The following is a 21504-nucleotide window of genomic DNA, read 5'->3' as shown; positions in this document are numbered from 1 at the left end:
CTGGTTGGTGCCAGGAAGAGGCTCTGCCAAGTGCCTCAGAGCCCCCTGCCACCCCAACTCCTCCATCCGCACCCCGAGAAACCCTCCAGCTCTCCTTTGTGCAGGATCTGTCCCAGTGAAATGGAAAGAACCCAGAACTGGGAGGGAGGCAGCCCAAACCCAGGGCTCCCTTGCCCTCGGCCCTATATGATCTTGGGCAGCTCACCTCACACATCTTTCAAGTTCAGATTTCACCCCCCTCGGGGTGGCCAACCCCTCCTGAGATAACATCCATAGAAGTCCCCTCTAAGCAGCCAAGCACCAGGGAGCCGTTATTGGGGGAACTGACCTCAGTGGTGAGAGCTTGCCCAACACAGTGAGGAGTGATTTCCTCTCCAGGATTGCTCTGCAGCAATACCCCCCAGTCTGGGAACCTACAGTCACAAAATGCCCTACAGACTGACGGCTCCACCACCACATCACGGGGGCTCAGCGGGTCCAGAAATGGCCCCTTTTATCTGGGGTTGAAGTCTGTGTCTGTGGGGCCCTCTGGCTCCTATTATGATAGCCAGACTTCAAGCAAATTAACTGCTTGTCACTCACACCACTCCTCACGTGCTAATGTGCCAGTAAATGTAGGGGTTTTGTTAAAACGTAGATTCTGGTCCAGGAAGTCTGGGTTGGGGGCCAAGATTCTGCACTTCTTAACAAGCTTCCTGGGGATGCAAGGGCTGCTGACTCGCACTTTGAGAAGCAAGGAGCCATGCTAGTTACCTTTCTTCTTCTGGGAACCTCATCTGCTCCATGGATCTGGATGTTCAGGAGGAGGCCCAGAGAACAAACATGATTTGCCCAGCCACACCACGGGTTGCGGACTGTCCTGGCTAGAATTCAGGGGCCCTGGTTCTTAGTCCAGAGAACCTTTCTCCGTGTCCAGCCATGTGGTCAGAAAGAGCCATCCTGGGATGTCACCTGGGTGGCTCAGTAGTTAAGCGTCCGTCCGCCTTCAGCTCAGGTCATGGTCCCAGGGTCCTGGGATCGAGCCCCACATCGGGTTCCCTGTTCAGCGGGAAGCCTGCTTCTCCTTCTCCCACTCCCCCTGCTTGTGTTCCCTCTCTCGCTGTGTCTCTCTCTTGTCAAATAAATAAATAAAATCTTAAAAAAAAAAAAAAAAAAAGAGCCACCCTGGAATATAATGAATATCAGGAGCAAAAAGCAAAAAGAGAATCCCTTGGAGAATTTAGCAGGGATGTCTGTGAAAACCGTGCGGCTGGACAATGAGTACGGTTCTTGGCTCAGGGAGATTAAGCTTTTGCAGAGGGCAAAGGAGGCATCGTCCTGCAGAGCTGGGGGAATAAAGGCAGCACCTGGGAGTTGGGGCACTGAGAGGCGCACCACCCCAGAGCTGAGGAGAGTGGCTTGCAGCCTCCTCCCCATGCCCCGCGCCCTTCCATCTGGGGAGAAATCGGTGCCCCCGTGCACAGCCTAACCAAGAACATCCCGTCTCCTTTCAGGTTTCCAGTAGGTGTCCATCGTGGCTGCAGGAACAGAGTACGGATGAAGGAAGGCACCTTTTCTCACTCACCCTGGCTTCAGACGTGATCTGCGGTCTGCTGAGAGCAACTAGTGATTTTGGCTCCAATAGAAGGGGCTGTGTTTCCCTAAGGATGGTGTCCTGAAGGCTGCCGGAGAGGCTGGGGCTAGGGCTTAGGGTGCCATCCTTGCTGTGGGTGCTGGAGACAATGCCAGGGTGCCAGGGGTGGGACAGGGGCTTCTGCTCACTCTTATGGTGCTGCTTCCCATGGTCGATTACAAACCCGGGACATTATGAAACAGTACCATCAGAATGTAGTGGCAGGGGAAGCTCGTGCTGGTAGAATATGGGAGAAATGATAACCCATTATTTTTAGCTAACTACCAGCCAGGTGTAGGAGCCCAGGAATAGCTGGGGCAAGCCAGGCAGGACAGGGTGTCAGAGCCCAAGATAAAGCAGCTGAATACAAAGCATCTTGATGGCCAGTCCTGATCTCCCAAACCAAACCTTCCACTATCACCCTTACAGCCCGGATGACCCATAGACAGCACCCGAATCAGCTATATTTCCATCAGGGTCCAAGGACATCGCTGCACCCGAGAGCAGGAGATGGCTCCCGGGAGCCCTGCAGAGAGCTTGAGAGGGGGCAGTATAGGCAGCTGGGGCCTCCCACCCTCACCGAGCCACTTGGGCAAGGATTGAGGCTAAAACCTTCCACTCCTACCAAGGAAACAGAGCTGCTGGGGGCTTGCCTCCGTGAGCCTTTTCAGCACTCCAGGGCCTGGCTGCAGGATAGAGACCCAGAGGAGGGTGGGCCAGCCCTCAGGAAGCCCTTGGAGAACTGCCACCTGGCCTGCGTAAGGGCAGCATCAGCAAGGTCCCAAACCAGCTGTAGGAGGGGAGGGGTGTGGAGTGGGGAGAGGAATGGCACTGCAATGAAGCTAAGTGAATAAAAGTGTCCGTCTACCACTCCCACTATCTCTGTCCTATAAATACAGGACCTGCCACCACAGAAAGAGCAGAGAGAAAATACATATAATTGGCTTAATTTCTCCCCTTGCCAGGACTGGGTAAAAGGATCATGTGAGAGAAGGTAGATGATCACATTTTAGAGCCAGTCTGCCCATAGAGCCCCTCTAATCCACACCCCTATTGATAATATTAGAAACCTGAAACAGAGAGGAGGGACTGGCTTCTAAGAGCTTTGGGGGGCTTTCCCTAACCCCCCAACTAGAGCCACCCCCATTTCTCTGTTTCATTTTCCCCATCACTACATGACATATTATCTTTCTTTATTTGCTTATTTTTTTATGGCCTGCCACCCCTCCCTGAGACTAAAAGCTCCATGACAACAAAGACCTATAGGTCTTGCTCACTGCCGTGTTCCCAGCACAAGTTCGTACTGAATAAATAATCCTTCAATTAATGAGTGGCAGAGTCAGAACCCAGATCTCCTACTCTCGGGCTCACATCTGTCCCACGCCTTTACTCTGGCTCTGTGACTGAGGCCCATCAAGGCAGAGTCCAGTCTCTCTGGTCGACCCGGTCCCTCATGGTTCTGTGGCACATAGTAAGTCCTCCATAAAGTCTATAGAACCCGGGAAGATCAAACAGAGCCCTTCCAGCCTGATCCTAGAAGCCTCCCCAAGTCCACAGGGCTGACACGTAGCAAACAGACACACGCTCTCAAGAGCGCTGAAGGCAGCATGGAGTTGACCAGAGCTCCTCAGAGACAGCCTCAGTGTACCTAGCACACCTGAGTGCCTTCAGCCCTCTAGAGCTGGTTAGAGTCTATTGACTTTAGATCTCCTGCTGAGAACTTATCTCCAGGATCCAAAGGCCTTATTGACAGAGATGTGTGGTATGGCCCCATGCAGGGTGTGAACCCACCTCCTAGAGCAGAGAGAAAAGAAGAGAGAAAAACAGACAGCTGGGTCATGGTGTCCCGCAGGGAGTCATATACAAAGTGTATGCAGCCACTGGAGAGGGAGCCGCCTCTCCAAAGGTCCCCTCTCAATGGAAGCTGGGCTTTGGACATGGACACATGCTTGAGCACAGTGCATCTTCTCCAAAGTTCACTGGCCTCTAAAAGGGAGAAATGGATGCAAGGCTCTGGAAAGACTGTCCAGCAACCCTGAGCTCAGTGGAGCATCTGAGTTCACTCCAGGCCAAACTGGAGCTTTCCAAGACGTCTTCTGGAAAGTAGCCTGGCCGGTGACTCCAGCCCAATCCCTACTAGAATTCAATTTGCTCTGCTATTCACTTGACAGGGATGTGAGGAGAAGGAGGGTGGTCTAGATGTTAGGAGGAGGGCTTGCTCAGATCTTGCTAAAAGGGATTTAGGAAGCAGATAAAGAAACTATGGTAGATCAAATAGCCAGTCTTAAGACTTTACCCTCTGTAATAAAATTATACATCCAAAGCTTTGCCATGGCCTCATGGTGGCAGGGTATACTTTCCTACCCCTTAAATTTGGGCTTGGTCCTGTGACTTGCCCTACTCCATGGGATGTTAGCAGACATGATGCAAGCCTTGCATGCTCGGGCTTGCCTCTTTGCACTCCAGGGATCTGCCTTGAGAAGAACATGCCTGGGATAGGTGCTGCCCCTTCAGCCTCCATCCCAGAACATACAGAGAGCATATCTAAGCCCAGCCTATAGCCTGGAGCCAAGCCCAGCTGACCTGTAGCTTGGAGCAGAGCTTCCCTGTCAAGCTCAGCTCAGATCAGCTGAACCCTGGCTGACCCAAAGACCCCATATAAGGCACTGAGACTTGGGGTGATCTGTTAGGGAGCATTAATTGTAGAAATGGCTAACAGATACAGATATTGAAACCCAGAAAGGGTAGATGGCTAGATGCAGAATTTCTCAAAGTTCACTCTTTTCTTCCATGCTGCCTACTGAAATGCACTTGAGAGTAAGCTGTGTATGAAAAAGTAGGACACCACTTATGACCATGATAGAGCAATAGGGACCTGATTTACCCTCCTGCTTGAAATAACTGAAAACTAGACAAAATGTATAAAACAATGGAAGAAGGCAGTACAGGACACCAACCGCCAAGAGAAGTGAAACAAGTGAAGTGAGCCCAAGATTGCGGAACTTAACTTCATGCAGGGCTTGGGCCTCAGTCCAGGAGAAGGCCACCATGGGGCACCTAGTGGTTTCCTGAGTCGAGGAACTGGTACCAGGGGTCCAGGGAGGCCAAGGTGGCTTCCACTGGCAAGGTGAAGTACAAGGGATGAGCAAGCTGCAGACAGAGAGAGTGGACAGACTCCAAAGATCTCCAGAGGGTACTGTGGAGACTCTCAAGTCTTCAGCTCACAGCTGGGCAGTGCACGGTGGGGAGGAAATCAGTCAGGGCTGGGGAAAGAACCACCAGAAAGGAGCAGGTGGAACCATTTCCAGAAATAACACAGGGTTGGGAATAGTTCATGCTCCCAACAGCCACAGTGGAGAAACCTTCTCACAAAAGAGTCATTGAACAGAAATCAAGTAAAGGTACTGCCACGGAAGTGGGGCCAAATTAGCCATAGATCAAAGCTCTTCTGGTCCTGCCTAACACAGTCTAAAAAGTAGGCCTCAAGAGAGGCAAACTGTTTTCAGTGAGTTTCCAAACAAAGCTCAAAAATATGTAAAGGATCCCTGGGTGGCACAGTTGGTTAAGTCTCTGACTCTTGGATTCAGCTCAGGTCATGATCTCAGAGTTGTGAGGTCAAGCCCCACGTCGGGCTCCAAGCTCAGCAAAGAAGGAGTCTGCTAAAGTTTCTCTCTCCCTGTCCCTCTGCCTGCCCCCCAATCATGCACTCTCTCTCTTGCTCTCTCTCTCTCTCAAATAAATAAATCTTTTTTTAAAAAATATTTAAAGGAATTAAAAAAAAAAACCCTAACACCTAACAATGTAGAAGTGGCACCCAGTAAAAAAATGACCAAGCATTCAAAGAGGCAGGAAAATATGGCCCGTAGGAGAAAAACCAATCGAAAGAATTAGAAACAGACCCAGGAATGACACAGATGATTGAATTAATAGACAAGGACTTTTTTTTTTTAATGCAATGGGTGTATGTTTAAAATATAGGGAGAAAGATGCCCCTTGTCATTCCTTAAATGTAAACATGACTCAATCATCTGGTCATTCTTTTAACAAGGATGTGCCATCCACTGTGCTAAGTTCCAATGGCTCAGAGGTGACCAGGACAGAGAAAGTGCCAACCCTCTTAGAACTTACATTCTAATTAGGGAGACAGACAGCAATTAAACAAGGGAATCTGAGCTAAGATGGAGTTGGGGTGGGATAGGATGGGCCTGGACTCACCATCAAGATGGGTCAGAGTGTGAGAGCTGGGGCAGAGTACCGAGAGAAAGGTGGGAGATGCAGCTCAGGACTAGAATGCCAGGTCAGGGGTTCGATGATGTGAAGAAGCCTGGGGCTGAGCCAACAATTAGGAAGGTGGAGCATGGCAAATAGGGGGACTTGGGGGATCTGAGTCATTGAAGAATATGGAGGGAGAGAGTATCTCATGATATGTGTCCAGGGGGTTGCCAGGGCAACCAGGCAGAGGAGGTGTGGAAAAGTTGGCTGTGAATGTTAGAAGGTGAAAATGTCCATGTAAAATGTGGAAGGAGAAATAGCATTTCCTTTAACACAGGTTCCATCTCCGGTATGGCAGGTGGCCCCTGGCTATGGCCCTGGATGCTTCTGTCAGGGCTAGGGAAGAGGTGGCAAACTTTATTAGGGTTAACTGCTCTATTTGAGTTTCCATGGCCAAGTGCCAGCGAGCAGGGCTGAGCCCATGTTATGCACATTGAGGGGGAACTCAGAGCAACCAGCAAGCAGAAAGCTGGTGAGGGATGTCTCCCTCTCACTTTGCTCAACTCCTTGTCTTGAGAAGGCAGCACTTCCCCAGACCAGCCCCATGCCCCCTGCACTCCCTGTCCCATGTGTGAGATACTAATGTCATCTCTCCTCTGAAGTATCTTTTGGGTTGGCCTTTTCCATGACTCTCCTTAGAGCCAGGCAAGGAGATGCCCTCAGCCATGCCTCAGACACTTTAAAATGCCTTGCTGGAAAGTTTCTAAACCTCCCTCCAGCGCTGGGACCTGCCATGGCCAACAGTGTCATCAACTGGGCCCATGTGGGCCTCATTCCCTTTCCTCCCTTCAGGTTATTCTTTTTTTTTTTTTTTTAAGATTTATTTATTTTACAGAGAGAACACAAGCAGGGGGAGCTGCAGAGGGAGAGGGAGAAGCAAGCTCCCCTCAGAGCAGGGAACCCAATGAGGGGCTTGATCCCAGGACCCTGGGATCATGACCTGAGCTGAAGGCAGATGCTTAACCGATTGAGCCACCGAGGTGCCCCTCTTCAGGTTATTCTTGCATGGGGTGGTTGACCAAATGCCCCAAGAGTACTCCAGGATTCATGCCTATGGAGTTGTGCTGGGGCCCCTTGGTCAAACCTTGGTTCCAGGAGAACAGCCTGGTGAGCAGATCATTCCACTGACCTGAGCATTCCACTCATGACATTGCTCAAGACTGGGCCACTCGAATGGTGCTGACCTGCTCACTTGAGTGACTCTCACGTAGAACAAAGAATCTTCACATGCACTGAATGGACAACAAACAAATCCATGAGTACCTGTTCTCTGCTACATTCTAAATCTTCACCAATAAATTATTATACCTCACATGGACTCATGAATTTGACATAATTTTTATCGAATTGCTTCTATAGAGAGGAGCAGGCCTGGCCTTTTCCGTACTCTCAGTTCCTCCATTCGCTACGTCTCTCAGGCCCTGGGGAGGCTCCACTCATCCCTGCAGCCAAGATGGACCATACCTTGGTCAACACCCCACATCCACACCCTGGTCCATGTCTTCCCAGGCTCATTTCTGCTTTTGCTTCATTGCATCTTACAGCTCTGGGTTTTTCCATAGTAGACAGACAGAAGGAGACATAGGGGCTTCTTTTGCGGGGGGTGGGAGGGCTTCTTTCATATGGGGTATCTGATGGAGCCTTATTCAAATTTAGTGGCCTTCCAGAGAGAGAGGCATGATCTTCCCACTTCCGTCGTCTCCCAAGGGCATTTGTCTGACAAGCTGAATGACTCCTTCATTCTGTTCCACAGATGAGCTATTGTCCTGCAGGATGTACAACTATAATGACTCAGAAAAAGGGGTAGAGAATTAAGAGTCTGACAGACACTGGCAGTGTCCCCCGGCCCACTTGGAGGTCACGTGAACAGTCCCCATCCCCACCAATATCTTCATCTCAAGTACCTGTCTGTCTCTACCCGAAGGTTCTCTTTGGTCACGAGGGCACTCTCGGCACATATGCAGGGCAGCCCAGCAGTGCGGGAGTTAGCCTCTCCTGGAACAATCCAACTATTGAGGGGGAGGGGCTGGTGGATAAACACTCTCAGCTGCCTCGCCTCCCTGTGGGTCAACTCTGAAGTGTGTCCCACACAGTGTCCCAGAGCTCCCCCGCGGGGCTGAGCCCCAGCTGCCCACAGCGGTCACCTGTTCGATAACTCACCTTGTATTGACTGCCCCCCCCCCCCCCCCGTCTCTCCTCCCCATGCTCCTGGGATCATCTCCTAGGATCACTTCCCCCATGAACCGCTCGCACATCCAGATTTTGCCTCAGGGTCTGCTCTGAAGTGAGCCCAATGTGAACAAGGGCATCTATTTCAAAGTCACAAGTTGGGGGGCTCTTGCAATCAAGCCCTCGAGGCGGTAAAAGTGGGAGCCCCATCCCCAACTTCAACAAGAGCCCTGCTCTTCACGGTGCCACATACTGAGAGGCACAGGGAAAGATTTCGTGTGAGAAAGGAATCCTGCTGCTACAAAAAAACACAATGGAAAATCTGAACAAGGTCAATACCAGGTGTGTTTGTTTGTTTTAAGCCTTTCCCTCAAATCACCCCTCAGCTTTCTCCCTCCTCTCTGCGGGCCATGCCGTTGGGCTGGACCTTCCCAGCGATCACACTCTCTGGCCATGAGGGCAAAGCCCCACACGAACCTCCACCTCCCCTGCCCCCCCAGAGGACGCTCTCCCACACCCCTCACCGTGGGGGACATCCAGGAGCCTGGATGACCACACACAGGACCTGTCCTGCCACTCTGGCCCTGTGTTGCCGCCAATCCGGTGGGCGCAGGGAGGCGGCGTCTGAAACCAGGGCTCTTTCCCTCTGTTCGCCCTTTTCCCCACAGGGGACATCCCTGGGGCAGGTGGGCCTTATCTTCTCCCTCCAGTTCCGGTTTGGAACGTGCCCTTTTTCACTCGTGCGGATATCTGCCTATCGAGTGACTCCCTGAGCGAATGCCGATGTTGGTTGGCGGGGTGGCGGCCTGTCCTTTTCCTTATCTCGGGGCTCATTCAGATGGAAAGGGGCCCCCGGCCCAGCTGCTCTGTTTACCCTGCATTCTCTGCCCATTGTACATGAAATTGATCTGAGAGGGGTTTTGTTTTTCTTCTTTTTCCTCCGGTCTCCTTATTAGTTCAGCCTCAGAAAGTCCCTTATCACTGCCGGATGTCAGGCCACACTCTGCCACCAGGCCTGGCCAGGTTTGACTCTCCATTAATTGATTTTGCCCTCCCCACTTGGGGAGCACGAATTGGCTCTGCCCATTAGCAGCAATAATTCCCTGAAAGGAATTAGAAATCATGCCCTGTGTCCATCCATCCCTCACAGTGGCGTGTGCCCACATGGGGACGTGTCGGGCAGGGAGAGGGAGTGCTTGAGCGCCAGGGGAGGTGCCCACAGTCATGTAGGTTCTCCCCTAAACTGGACCTAAGGGGGCCTCAGCTGACAGAAGGAGTGGCTGAAACAGGTCCCAGCACAGAGGGCTCAACGAGCGTGTGCTGAATCAGTGCAGGGAGAGAGAAAGAGGACTGCCTGTGTGGTGCATGGGGTCTTGAGGGCCTCTTTACTTGACCCCCATCCACCAGTTCTGCCATTACATTAACCACCCTTTGGCCCTGTGGCCTTGGGGTTTTCATAAGGACCCCCCATTAAACTGGAAGTGCTCCCAAGAAGGACTCTATCTAAATTCCAGTCAGGTCTCTGGGTGTCTGTGAAAAGTGAGCATGAGAACAGGACACGGGGCAGGGGGTGCAAGCAGAGGAAGGAGCATGAGAAGGGGAGAGCGAGCAACCGGGCAAGGGGGGGACAAGGTTGCTGGCACACAGGAGGTTCTCAGTAGGTAGGCTGCAAGCGAATGGAGTGTCTTGTCCCCGGTGAACCTGCCCAGGACATGAGGCTGCAGGAGGAGGGGAGAGGGGCCTCCAGTGAGGGCTGATTCAGCCCTCCCTCCAGCCCAACACATCAGAGACCTACCTCTGGCTCCCTGCACCCACCCCTTTCTCCCACACAGGTAGTCCACGCTCTTCCCCTTCATTTCCTTCCACCTTAGAACCACTACCATTACCTGTGGATGGTGTCCAGACCCGTTGAGGACACTCGGGCTACAGAGGTTGCTAAGACATGCCTGAGATCCCCCAGACATCCATGGATGAGCTTTCTAAATGACACATAAGAGAACTCTTCACATGTTGAGCTTCTCTAGGGCAATAAAATAGGATTTGATTATTACATGGTCTTGAAGTGTAGCTACAAGCCTAGCTTAAAGCCAGGCATTATTAGCAAGTCTGTAATGATAAGATGGAGGCCCCGTCATCCCATCTCTCCAGACCATAAAGAAGAACCAGTCGAGGGTGAGTCTTGTGAGTCTTGAGACGCTTCCTTCCTCCTCCACAGCCCAGCCCGGTGCTGTCCGGGAAAGCTCTGGGTGTAGAAGAGCCTCGTACAGGACAGCTTGAGATCCCCAGGTGGCTTCGGGGAACCCCGAACCAGCAGGATCACAGAGAAGGCAGCTGCCACGCCCAGGCCAGGCCCCACCCAAACCCCGGGAAGGATGAGGTGCTTCGAAGGACACAGGACACCGCGGCCTGCCCTCGGCACTGGTTACAGCACTGGGATGTCCCCATGTGCAGCCTCCACATCCTGCCTGCACCTCGGGTCCCTGTGATTTCTTGTCCTGGTTTGGGCCTCAGAGCAGATTAAGAACCTATGATGCTCCCACTCTCCTGATCACCCTCGTACTTGAAATGGTAAAATTCTCCCCCTTGGCTTTTGCTTTCTGCAATCTCTTTCTCTTCCCTTCCCTCGTGCTGGACATGCAGGCCACCGTCTCTGCCTCCCCATAGCCCTTTCCAAGTGACACCTGTCCGTGTGCAGGGGCAGAGAAGCTGAAGGTGGTGCCCGACGCAAGGACGGCCAGATACCTGTGAGGTGGCCTGCGTGAAAAGGGGCCCTGGGACACTTGGCCTCACCACAGAGGACCCGAGGCAAGAAGTACCAAGAGAAAGAAGAAGAGGACCCAGCAGCTGACGCTGATGAGATGAGGGGGGCGGCCTGGAGCCAAATTCCGAGCAGAGAGATGAGTGGAGGGGCTGCCCGTGTGGAGAGGGGACGGAGCCTGTTAACGGTCAGGAGTGAAGACACAGGCTCGGTTGCTCCAGAAGGCTGGCGGCTCCTGGGTTCTGACCACAAATTGTTTCAATTACTTAAGATAATTGGAGTGTGTTCCTATTCCTTCCAACTCAAATAAGCCTTGAACAATGGAAACAACAACAGCAATGGCAAAAACTTGTGTAGCCGTTGGGGAGTAACAGGATGCCTAACAGTGGCTTGAAAGAACAGGGTTTATGTTTCTAACATTTTTGAAATCTAGAGATGGGCGTGTGCAGGAACTGGCTGAGCGCCTTTGCAACACTCTGGACCGCTCCCTCGAGGGCACAAGGTGGCTCGGCAGGGCCGGTCCTCTGTGTGGGGAGCGGTGGGGCCGGCTGCAGCTGAGCCCTTTGTGGGAACAGAGCAGCTTCACCCCACACCTCCACGGCAGGCTCTGCACGCATCTAACTGGCTAGAACTGGGTCACATGGCCGCCCCAGCTGCAAGGGAGCCAAAGAAGTGGGTGCAAGGGACCCTCTGATCCCCTCCCCATTTCTGTGCCCCTCTTCTCCTCTTTAAGGTGTTTTTTGCTTCCAATGCCTGGCCTGTCAATGACCTGGGACTCCAGCAGACTGAACAGGCCACTGGAGCCGTTCTGCCTGCTGGTGTGCAGAGCAAGAGACACCTCAACATCCAGCCGGCGTGGGATTATGAAAGCCCGGCTCCCTGCCTCTACCTGGGACTCGCAGGGTGTGCATTCCCCACCGGGGCTCTCCAGGAACCAGGCGGAGCTGGGACTATGGTCCCGTGCGTGGCCCCGCCTGCCCCACATTCTCACCAGTCTTCCCCTAGTCCGCTGCTCATACAAAAATCGTCCTCTTGGGGCTGCTCCCGAGGACCCCGGCTAAGAGCCTGGGGAGCAGGATAATCATGACGGGTTAGAACAATCAAGCTCCACTGCCTGGAGCTGCCATGTACACTAGTAGGGCTCTCTTAGCCAGGAAGGAGGGAAAGGATGTGGGCAGGAGGCCCATGTTGTCCACTGCCCCAGCTCATCACAGAAAACTTGGATCCTCACACACTGTCGGTGCAAATGTACAACGATGCGGCCGCTTTGGGAAAAAGTCTGGCACTTTTCAAAAAGCTAGGGTGACCGCATGACCAGCACTCCACTCCTAGAGACACGAAAACATACATCCTCACAAAAACTTGTCCATGAGTATTCCTGGCAGCATTATTCATAATAGCCGAGAAGTAGAAATAACCCAAATATCTATCAACTGATAAATGGATAAATAAAACACTGCTGTATCCATACAATGAAATAGGACACAGCTTTAAAGAAGGATGGAGTACTGAGACACATGCCACAGTATGGATGACACGTGCCATAGTATGGGTGAACCTTGAAAACATTACACCAAGAGGCCAGATGCAAAAGTCCACATAGAGTCTGACTGCATTTCTACGAAATGTCCAGAGACAGAAAGCAGACTGATGGTTGCCAGAGGCTGAGGGGGCAGGTTGGGTGGAGAGGGGGATGATAGCTAAATGGGGGTAGGGGACTGTGGAGATAGTTGCATGATTCTCAACATACTAAAAACCATTCAATTGTATACTTTAAAAGTGTGAAAGAAGGGCACCTGGGTGGCTCAGTCGGTTGAGCGTCTGCCTTTGGCTCGCGTCGTGATCCTTGGGTCCCGGGATTGAGTCCCACATCGGGCTCCCTGCTCAGTGGGGAGCCTGCTTCTTCCTCTCCGTCTGCCCTTCTCTTCTGCTTGTGCTCTCTCTCTCTCTGGAATAAATAAAATCTTCTAAAAAATAAATAAATAAAAGTGTGAATGGTATGGTATGTGAAATATATCTCAATAAAGCTATTGCAAATACACACACAAGCCAAGAAGAGAAAGAGAGGAAAACACCCTAGATTCCACTCCGCTGAGTGAGCCACTGTGAACATCTCAGGCCAGGATATACTTTTAGTTTCTTTTTTATTCACACATACGTCTCGCCAATATAGTATCCTCTGAAGGGAACCTGCTAAAGGATTTCAAGTCCAGAAAACTATCAGCAAAAGCTATGAAACAAATGTGTCCGATTAGGAGCATCAACCCCAGTACCGCTCCTGATCGAGACTATTATGTGTCTATTTGCTTTGCCCTGATTTGTCACCCAGTTTACTTATCCTCAGGGTCCCCCAGGAGGCAGGTCAATCCTCCCAGCCCCATTCTGTAGCCAGAGCAACTGGGCACAAGGCATATTCACACCCATCCTGATTTATTTTTTTGTAAGATTTTATTTATTTATTTATTTATTTTAGAGAGAGAGAGACAACATGAGTGGGGAGGGGCAGAGGGGGAGGGAAGGACAGAATCCCAAGCAGACTCCAGGCTGAGTGGGGAGCCCGACAGGGAGCTCCATCCCAGGACCCTGAGATCATGACCTGAGCTGAAACCAAGAGTCAGATGCTCAACCGACTGCACCACCCCCATCCTGCTTTCTTCCCAGCTTGGGGGTCTGAAGCATCATAGGTGAAAAACTGGGGGCTGTGGAGGGCAGCCCTTCAGGCCTGGGCAAAACGAGGGGGAAGCATCTGGTTTGGTCTAGAAACACCCATCCAACCTAGAGGCAGAGGGCAGGACAAAATGACCTCTGGAGGACCCCATAGGTCTCTTTGAGGGGTCTGTGCCACTGACCTGCGCTCTCCATGGTGGAAAAAAAAAAGGCTGGTTGGGGGTGGCAGGCCTGTTTGCACTGGAGGCACTTAGTGCAGCCAAGCTGAGCTGCACTGTTCAAACAGACTCTCCGGCCTCCAGACACCTGTGCTGAGGAGGACGAGGAGGGCGAGGCGGGCAGGAGGCTGGGCGCGGGCCCCGGGCGCTTCCCACCTCTCCTCCCATAAGCAGCCCGACGGCCCCGGCAGAGCCCTGGCCACGCCATGCCCCAAGCCAGGCTCTGCGGCTGCCGGGGCGGCCGGGTGCTGCCCCTGCTGCTGGCCTACGTCTGCTACCTGCTGCTTGGAGCTGCGGTCTTCCAGCTGCTGGAGAAACAGGCAGAAGCTCAGTCCAGAGACCAGGTTCAGTTTGAGAAGCTGCGCTTCCTGGAGAACTACACCTGCCTGGACCAGCGGGCCCTGGAGCAGTTCGTGCAGGTGAGGGGAGAGGCCCGCGGGGGATGGCGGGCAGAATGTGGGTTCTCACGGCAGGTCCGCGGCTACCACCCAGGGGCTGACGCGGCGCGAGGCGCAACAGGGAGCCGGCTGAGCCCTAGAGCTGTATGCTGTGCGACAGGGAGCAAGTCGCTTCAACTCCCTGCTCCCGAATGTCCCCGTCTAAAAGGTGAGGAGAATACTCTCCTATGTGCTACAGGCATTTACAGCACATTAAGAGCCCCTTTTTAAGGTGCCACTTGGTGCATAAACGTGAGCTGTGTGTCAGTGTTATCAACACCGTGCAAATTTCCTTCTCCCACACTCTGCCCTTCCCCTAACGCCAACTCCAGGGCTGCTAACCCTTCTGCCCTCTCCCCGCTCACACCCCTGTGCTGACCACACTTGAGGGCTGGGGGGGCGGGAGACACAGAGAAAGATCAGGAGCAGCTGCCATGCTGGCCTTCCCCGGCCGGGTGAGCGGTGGCCAGGGCGACAGCTCCACCAGTAAGATGTCCGTAGGGGGATCTCTCTGGTGGCAGAGTGGGTTCCCCCACCGCCACCACCTGGGCCCCTTCTGCTCCCCTGCACAAACTCTGGGGCCCCAGCACCCTCTCTCCAAGAAGCAAGGCAAAACCACGGTGTTGTGAATGCCTTCGAGACCAGGGGGCCCGGTGAATGACAACACCCACCACAAAGGAACAAGCCAAGTGCAGAGTCATCACAGAGATAAATGGCCCATAGTGAGCATTTACAATATGCCTAAAACAGTGGGGAGCAGGGTCATCGTGATGGGTCAGACCAGTCATGATCCATCCTCTGGAGCCAAGCATTTTGTGTGTGTTTCCTCATAACAACCTATTACCATCACTGTCTCCAGTTGGCAGATGGAAACTGAGGCACAGAGGGGTGGAGTGTTGGCAAGACTGCACGGTGAGTGATAGAGACGGAACTCAGCCCTAGGCCAGCAGCTCTTCACCATACACATTAGCGTAAGTGCGGGGTTGGAGGGCAGGCAGGATGAGGTTCTCCACGTGTGAACCAGATGCAAGAGCGTCACCTGGGAGTCCTTTAGAAATGTCAATGATGGCACCCCACCCCTGACGCTGGGAATCAGCAGCTCTGGGGGTGGGACCGGCAGCCTGTCGTTAACAAGCCCTCCAGACCATGCCCGTACCCTCAAGACGGAGACGAGCTGACGTAGAAGACGATGGGTGGGCTGAGTGGTCAGAGGGAAATTTCTGGAGATGTGAGAGCCCTGTCCAGACCCTTTCTCCCAGGAAATGAGGCTTCCTTGTTCTCCAGCAGCCCTATGGGGCTGAGAAGGGCTCTGGAGCCTCCCAAGACCTCGGGGGATAAGGCCGTGACACCTCCTCATCCCCCAGCCTAGGGTTAGAGGGGAAACCCAGGAGCCGGAGGGTGCGGGAAGGATTGGAAGCTGGATCTGACTAGCTCTGTAAACAGAGGTGGGAGACAACAGGCTTGACTGCGCCTCAGCCACTGATTAACGGCACCCCTGTTGTTGATTAGGACACCCCCATCCTCAGCCTCCTTGGGAGGGAGCCTCAGTTGCCAGGGGATGCCTGGCTGACTGTGAGAACGCTGGTCTAGGATTCCAGAACACACGTTACTGGTACAATTGCAAGAGGAAAAAGCCATTAGCAGCACCAGAAGCAGTATGAGAGACCCCTCCGTGAGAAAAGGACCTTGCCCAGTTTCAGAAGACTCATGTCTGACCTTCTCTACCACGTGTGGATTCTTAGAGAAAACTGGAAGGTCGCATTGGGCGCCCCCAACTCAGGACACTTGCTGAATCAAGGCCCCTTCCTCAGCAGATTAGAGAGCTTCGGGTTGGCCGCGGGAGACAGCTGGGCCTAGGGCAGGCGCTGCTCCCAAGGGTGAGGGTCTCCAGGGAGCGAGCGTGTTCCAGAATGTTCCGTCCTGGCCTCCCTGGGTGTGTGGGAAAGGGAGGGAGACCAAAGTCCACATGTGACGAGACCAGTTCTGCCAAAGTGAAGAAAAGCAGACAGCCTGTGTCACGACTCCCAGACTGGCCCAGCCTACCAGGGCCACCCCACCCCGGCAGGGAGCACACTCGAGCTGCCAGTAGGGAAACGGTTCCCACGGGAACTAGAGGCCAGGGTGGCCCTTTCCCCCACTGCCTCCTCCTGTTTTGGGGCTCTATCACGTGGCAAGGCTGGGCTGCTGCCTGGGACAATGCACGGTGACAGGGGAGGGGGCTGGGGGGCAGACGGGAGAGGGATCCCTAACCAGCTCCAAGAGGGCTGGTCTTAGGGACAGAGGGGCTTCGGCTTGAGCCCACAAGTGTTCAGCTTGGGTAAACACACACTCAACACACATGCACATACATGCAACATAGAGAATCCATGCACGTCGCGGGTATACAACACACCACGCAGAAACACTGCTATACACCCGACCTTTGCCCTGGCCTCTGATGGAATTTCTCTTATAGGTAAGCCTGGGCTGGGCGTCACTAGGGGACAGCAAAGAGCAAAGCCACCTGCTCACCTGGAAGTTCAGAGAACACAGGGTTCTCTTGGTCTCCCCCATCCACCTTGTGGGAGGGCAGCCCCATGGCTTCCCTGTGGTCCCCAAACCCCACGTTCCCTAGTAAGCCCTTCTGGGAGCATCCGACCTGAAATCTTCCCATTGTCCTCACAACACACCTACGCCTCACCCTCTTGGCCATAGGCAGCATCTCCCACCTGGCTCACCCGTAAGCACCCTCTGCCTCCTCAAACCTGTTTCCCCTCCCCCAGCCCATGTTTACAGCCCACACCTCAGTCAGCCCTGGCCCGTGGAACAAGCTGTGGATTTGGAATCCAATGACCTTGGGCAAGTCAGTTAGCTACTCAGATGGAGCCGTGGTTTCTTTTTCTACAAAATGGAAACAAGAGGGTGCCTGGGTGGCTCAGTTGGTTAAGCGACTGCCTTCGGCTCAGGTCATGATCCTGGAGTCCCGGGATCGAGTCCCACGTCGGGCTCCCTGCTCATCAGGGAGTCTGCCTCTCTCTCTGACCCTCCCCCCTCTCATGCTCTCTCTCTCTATCTCATTCTCTCTCTTAAATAAATAAATAAAATCTTTAAAAAAAAATGGAAACAAGAGCCCCTAAGGATATCATTAAATGAGATAACAGGAAAGCACCCTGCAGAGAGCTTGGCCACCAGCTGGTGCCTCAACTGCCTCTTCTTGCCACCCCATGCCACCCCCCGCCCCCACACAGGTCATCATGGAAGCCTGGGTGAAGGGCGTGAACCCCAAAGGCAACTCCACCAACCCCAGCAACTGGGACTTCGGCAGCAGTTTCTTCTTTGCAGGCACGGTTGTCACCACCATAGGTAAAGGGTCGGGGTGGGGAAGGGCTTCCCCAAAGCCCCTGTCTTGGTTTGGGTTCCCCAGAGCAGATGCTGAGACCAGGATGCGGTTTGTCTCGGAGGTGATGCCAGGAAGCACAAGTAGAGAGGTGGGGAGATAGAGCAGGAGGGGAGAAAAGACAGCAAAGTTTGCATTGACGAGCAGGGTCCCAGTGAGGGTCACTGGCCTCGCTCCCACCGGGGCCCCCTGAGAGGCCAGGCAGAGCCCAGCCTCAGAACAGTGCCTGTGAGGGGCGAGGAAGCGGGCTATTTATCTACCAATTCCTGCCCTTGCTGGTTGAGAGCTGATCCCGGATGTGTTAACTCTCCAGTATTTGACACTTGCCCACAGACCAAGCACACTCTCTAGAGATGCAGGGACTTGGGGTGGAGAGCCACCTGTGTGTGCAGGAACTGTCCCCCGAGCTGCAGGTGGTGCCCCAGGTGTTCTGAGGGGACAGGACACCCAACAGCATCTGCTACACCCCCTCACCTAGAAAACCCACACCACCTCTCCCAAGGAAACCCCAGACCCCCCATTTCCAAGGTCTACCCAACCATTCAATTAAATTCGATTCCACATACCTTCCTTGAGCTCAGGGGACAACTAAAGCAGAGGGAGTGGGGAGTTAGGAGGGTACAAACTTGGATCAGACCCAGGCTCAGCCCTCAAGGAGCTTCTGATCCAGTGAAGCGGAATGAGATAAGCACGCAAAAAACAATAGTACAAGGCAAAGTAGATAATTAGACAAGAATGGCACAAAGCACTATGGAGAATCACTCCTAGCAAGGAAGAAGAGGGTGGCAGTCAAGAGGGCTTCCTAGAGGCAGTGTCCCTGGAGATGGGCCTTTCAAAGACAAGCAGGAGTCTTACAAATAGAGATCTTTCTAGTGGGGGTGGGTGGGGGGGAGAATGTTCTTGGGAAGAGAGGAGCTTCCCCTCCATCCCCAGAGGTAGTGGAAGACCACCTTCTGCTAGAGTCTGTGCGGGAGGCAGCTCTGAACGCTCTCTTCTCCATGTTTGCACACTCCTCCCCCCTGCAGGATACGGCAACCTGGCGCCCAGTACGGAGGCAGGCCAGGTCTTCTGTGTCTTCTACGCCCTGGTGGGCATCCCGCTCAACGTGGTCTTCCTCAACCACCTGGGCGCAGGGCTGCATGGCCACCTGGCTACCCTGGAGAGGTGGGAGGAACAGCCCAGGCGCTCCCAGGTAGGACCCCTCCCCCCTTCCAGCCCCTTCCAGCCCCTTCCCTGCCCTGATGGGATCTGCTGCAGGGTGAAAATGGAAGTTGACACCAAGATGCAGTTTGGCAGGCAGGGTCTTAGGGGTAGATGCTTGTGGAAGAAAGGGCTGTGCCGAGGAAGAGGTTGAATTGTGATCAGGCTGAAACAAAGACTTGGACAGCCCCTCACGGAGTTCTGCATTGTGTGTGGCCAGTGAAGTTGGCCCCACAGGGGGCTAAATTGGCCAGGGCTTTATTCGTGTCCATCAGGCACAGGGTGGCCTTCCTGGGAAGGGTGTGCCCTTGGGCCAGGCAGTCCTCTGTAGCCAAGGGTCACCTCCAAGGAGCTGAGAGCTGGAGGCCACTGGCTGACGGCTAGTCAACAAGGTCTTCTTTGAAGGGGGATCTGGGCGGCACATCCCTGTGGTCATCACAGAGCTCTAGCACCTCCTCTTGTGGTTAAAAATAAACTCCAGGCCACCCGGCACACCCCCCAGTGCCCACCCGCTTGGCCAGCACCTTGCAAAGCCAGGCACGTGAAGGAGGGCCGAGGTGCAGAGCAATCCGGGACAGTTCAGTGGCTGTCCTCCATCCCCGATCTGAGTCCCCCGAGGGCCTATCCAAGTGTGATCCCCAGGCCCAGAAGAGTCTCCAGATTCTAGCCTGACCCACTAATGACATCCTTCTGACCAAATATTCCCTGGCCTGGGCAAGAGCGCACACACAGAATACAATCCCCACCCCAAAGGTCTGCAGGGCCAGGAAGAGACATAGCTATGGCCCAGCTCTACTCCCAGATTTGTCCCTCCCCAATCCTGGGGCCTTCCAAGTAGACTCAGAGACAGACTCTCTCGCTCCCAGCTGCTGCAGATCCTGGGCCTGGCTCTGTTCCTGACCCTGGGGACGCTGGTCATTCTCATCTTCCCACCCATGGTCTTCAGCCATGTGGAGGGCTGGAGCTTTGGGGAAGGCTTCTACTTCGCCTTCATCACTCTCAGCACCATCGGCTTCGGGGACTATGTTGTTGGTGAGAACAAGGCAGTCACATAGCTCAGGGTGGGGGCCACGGGGATTCAGGGGATGGGGAGATATCAGCAGGAGGCACCTTTTGAGGATCAGATAGTCTTTGGTTATCCAGGGGAGACCAACAGTTTGTGAGGCTGCTGAGGATTCTAACATCCTTAGATATCTGTGGCCTGGGACCCATGGCCCTTTCCCCCGGGGACCTCCCCTGCAGATTCTCGTTATGGGGAGGCCGGCGGGGACCCCTGTGGAACCTGGGGCAGCGGGGGCTGTGCCCTCAGATCCCTGGCATGTATCATGTCTCCTTCCCTGCCAGGCACAGACCCCAGCAAGCATTACATCTCGGTGTACCGAAGCCTGGCTGCCATCTGGATCCTCCTGGGCCTGGCGTGGCTGGCGCTGATCCTCCCCCTAGGCCCTCTGCTTCTGCACAGGTGCTCCCAGCTCTGGCTGCTCAGCAGGGGACTCAGCCTCAAGGACCGGGGAGCCCCCGAGATGGATGGGCTCCCCAGACCTCAGAAGATCCCCATCTCTGCGTGAGGTCACCAGTGGCCGCAGGAGCCCCTCCGGCTGCCCCTACCCCTGTATGCCCTCCGGACTTCCTGTTCCGTGTCCTTTCCCACTCCCTTCCTAGCCAGGGCTGCTCTCGGGAGCTCTCCGGAGAGCAAATGAGTTGGAATGCCCAAGCAGGTCACTGCAAGATGTAGGGCAGGATGAAAGACAGATGTGTGTGGAGTGAGATGTGCATCGTTGTCCCAAAGCCCCTCCCCCAAATGTGGCCTGGCAAAGTTGAATCCAGACATGGATCACTCTGGTCAAATCCCCATGATGTCCTACTGCATCCCGCCCCCCCACCCAGGAGACTTTATTCAGTACAGCAGACGAAGGGTGAGTTTATTTTCACCTCACTTGATATATGCACAATGTGCATTTGTCAGGCCCCCACTGTGTGTCTGGCAGAGTTCCAGGCTCTGGGGGCAAATAGTGAAAGATCCTGCTCTCCCTGTGCATTTCATCCAATGGAAGGACTAGACAAGCCGCGAGGCCCTGAGCCAGTACCCCCAGTGGGGTAGAGCAGGTATGACAAGAGCCCATAGGAGGGGCTAGCAGGGAGCGTCAAGGAGGGAGGCTGGGCAGAGACTTCGGAGCATCTTCGTGCAAACAGGAGAGCTGCCCTCAGGAAGGTGGCAGCTACCGCTCAGAGCCCACCAGCTACCCTTGCCTAAGGCCTGGAGCTGTCCGTCAACAAGGCGGGGCTCTTGGGTGTCCCACCTACCTTCCGGAATGTGGCCTCCCCCTGACTCCTCAGGGCACCCCTTGACCTCATCACCCCCTCTGAGCGTCTGTCTTAAGAGCCTTTCTAAACACACCCTGGGAAAACGGGGAGCCAGCAGATCCCAGGAGATCCCCCAGGAAATGAGCTCCATGAAGGCCTGGCCTCCTTTGGGAACGTGCTCTGCAGCCCTGGCCTTTCTCCTGCCGGACTCTGACATCTCGGGCCAGAAGGAGAGGAGAGTTTGAGGCCAGTCCATCCAAAGCCCAGCCTCAGGAAGGACTCCAAACCTCTGCCCCTACGTCTGCCATCAAGGCAGGCCCAATAGTGGCCGGGGGCTCTGGACAGGACTGAGGCAAGGCTGTGAGGAAGAGGATGCTCCAGACGGGACACACAGGGAAATCTACAGCAACAAGAGTGACCCAGGTTACACCACAGGACTTCCTGGTATGAAGAAGAGGCCTGGGAAACGGAAGACTCCCAGGGGACTCCTT

General features: G+C 54.1%; 2 protein-coding genes across 2 annotated transcripts in view; both read left to right on the top strand.

Annotated features, from left to right (window-relative positions):
* KIF6 (kinesin family member 6) overlaps nucleotides 1-5201 on the top strand; it is a 440006-nt gene extending 434805 nt beyond the window's left edge. Inside the window, exon 22 of the mRNA XM_034991249.1 lies at nucleotides 1494-5201. Coding sequence (XP_034847140.1) covers nucleotides 1494-1504 — 11 coding nt within the window. The 3' untranslated portion in view covers nucleotides 1505-5201. The remainder of the gene's footprint in view (nucleotides 1-1493) is intronic.
* Nucleotides 5202-13866: 8665 nt separating this feature from the next.
* On the top strand, nucleotides 13867-20448 carry KCNK16 (potassium two pore domain channel subfamily K member 16). Its single transcript, XM_034990584.1, has 5 exons — nucleotides 13867-14115; nucleotides 17361-17475; nucleotides 18535-18701; nucleotides 19576-19741; nucleotides 20054-20448. Exons 1-5 carry the CDS (start codon nucleotides 13903-13905, stop codon nucleotides 20275-20277), a joined length of 885 nt encoding a protein of 294 aa, XP_034846475.1. The 5' UTR covers nucleotides 13867-13902; the 3' UTR covers nucleotides 20278-20448.
* Nucleotides 20449-21504: the final 1056 nt, after the last annotated feature.

Source organism: Mirounga leonina, unplaced genomic scaffold (assembly GCF_011800145.1).
Source record: "Mirounga leonina isolate KUSES-001 unplaced genomic scaffold, KU_Mleo_1.0 Mir_53, whole genome shotgun sequence".
Classification (NCBI taxonomy): Eukaryota; Metazoa; Chordata; class Mammalia; order Carnivora; family Phocidae; genus Mirounga; species Mirounga leonina.
The sequence above is the reverse complement of the archived record's forward strand: the minus strand, read 5'-3'. Positions and strand labels throughout refer to the sequence as shown.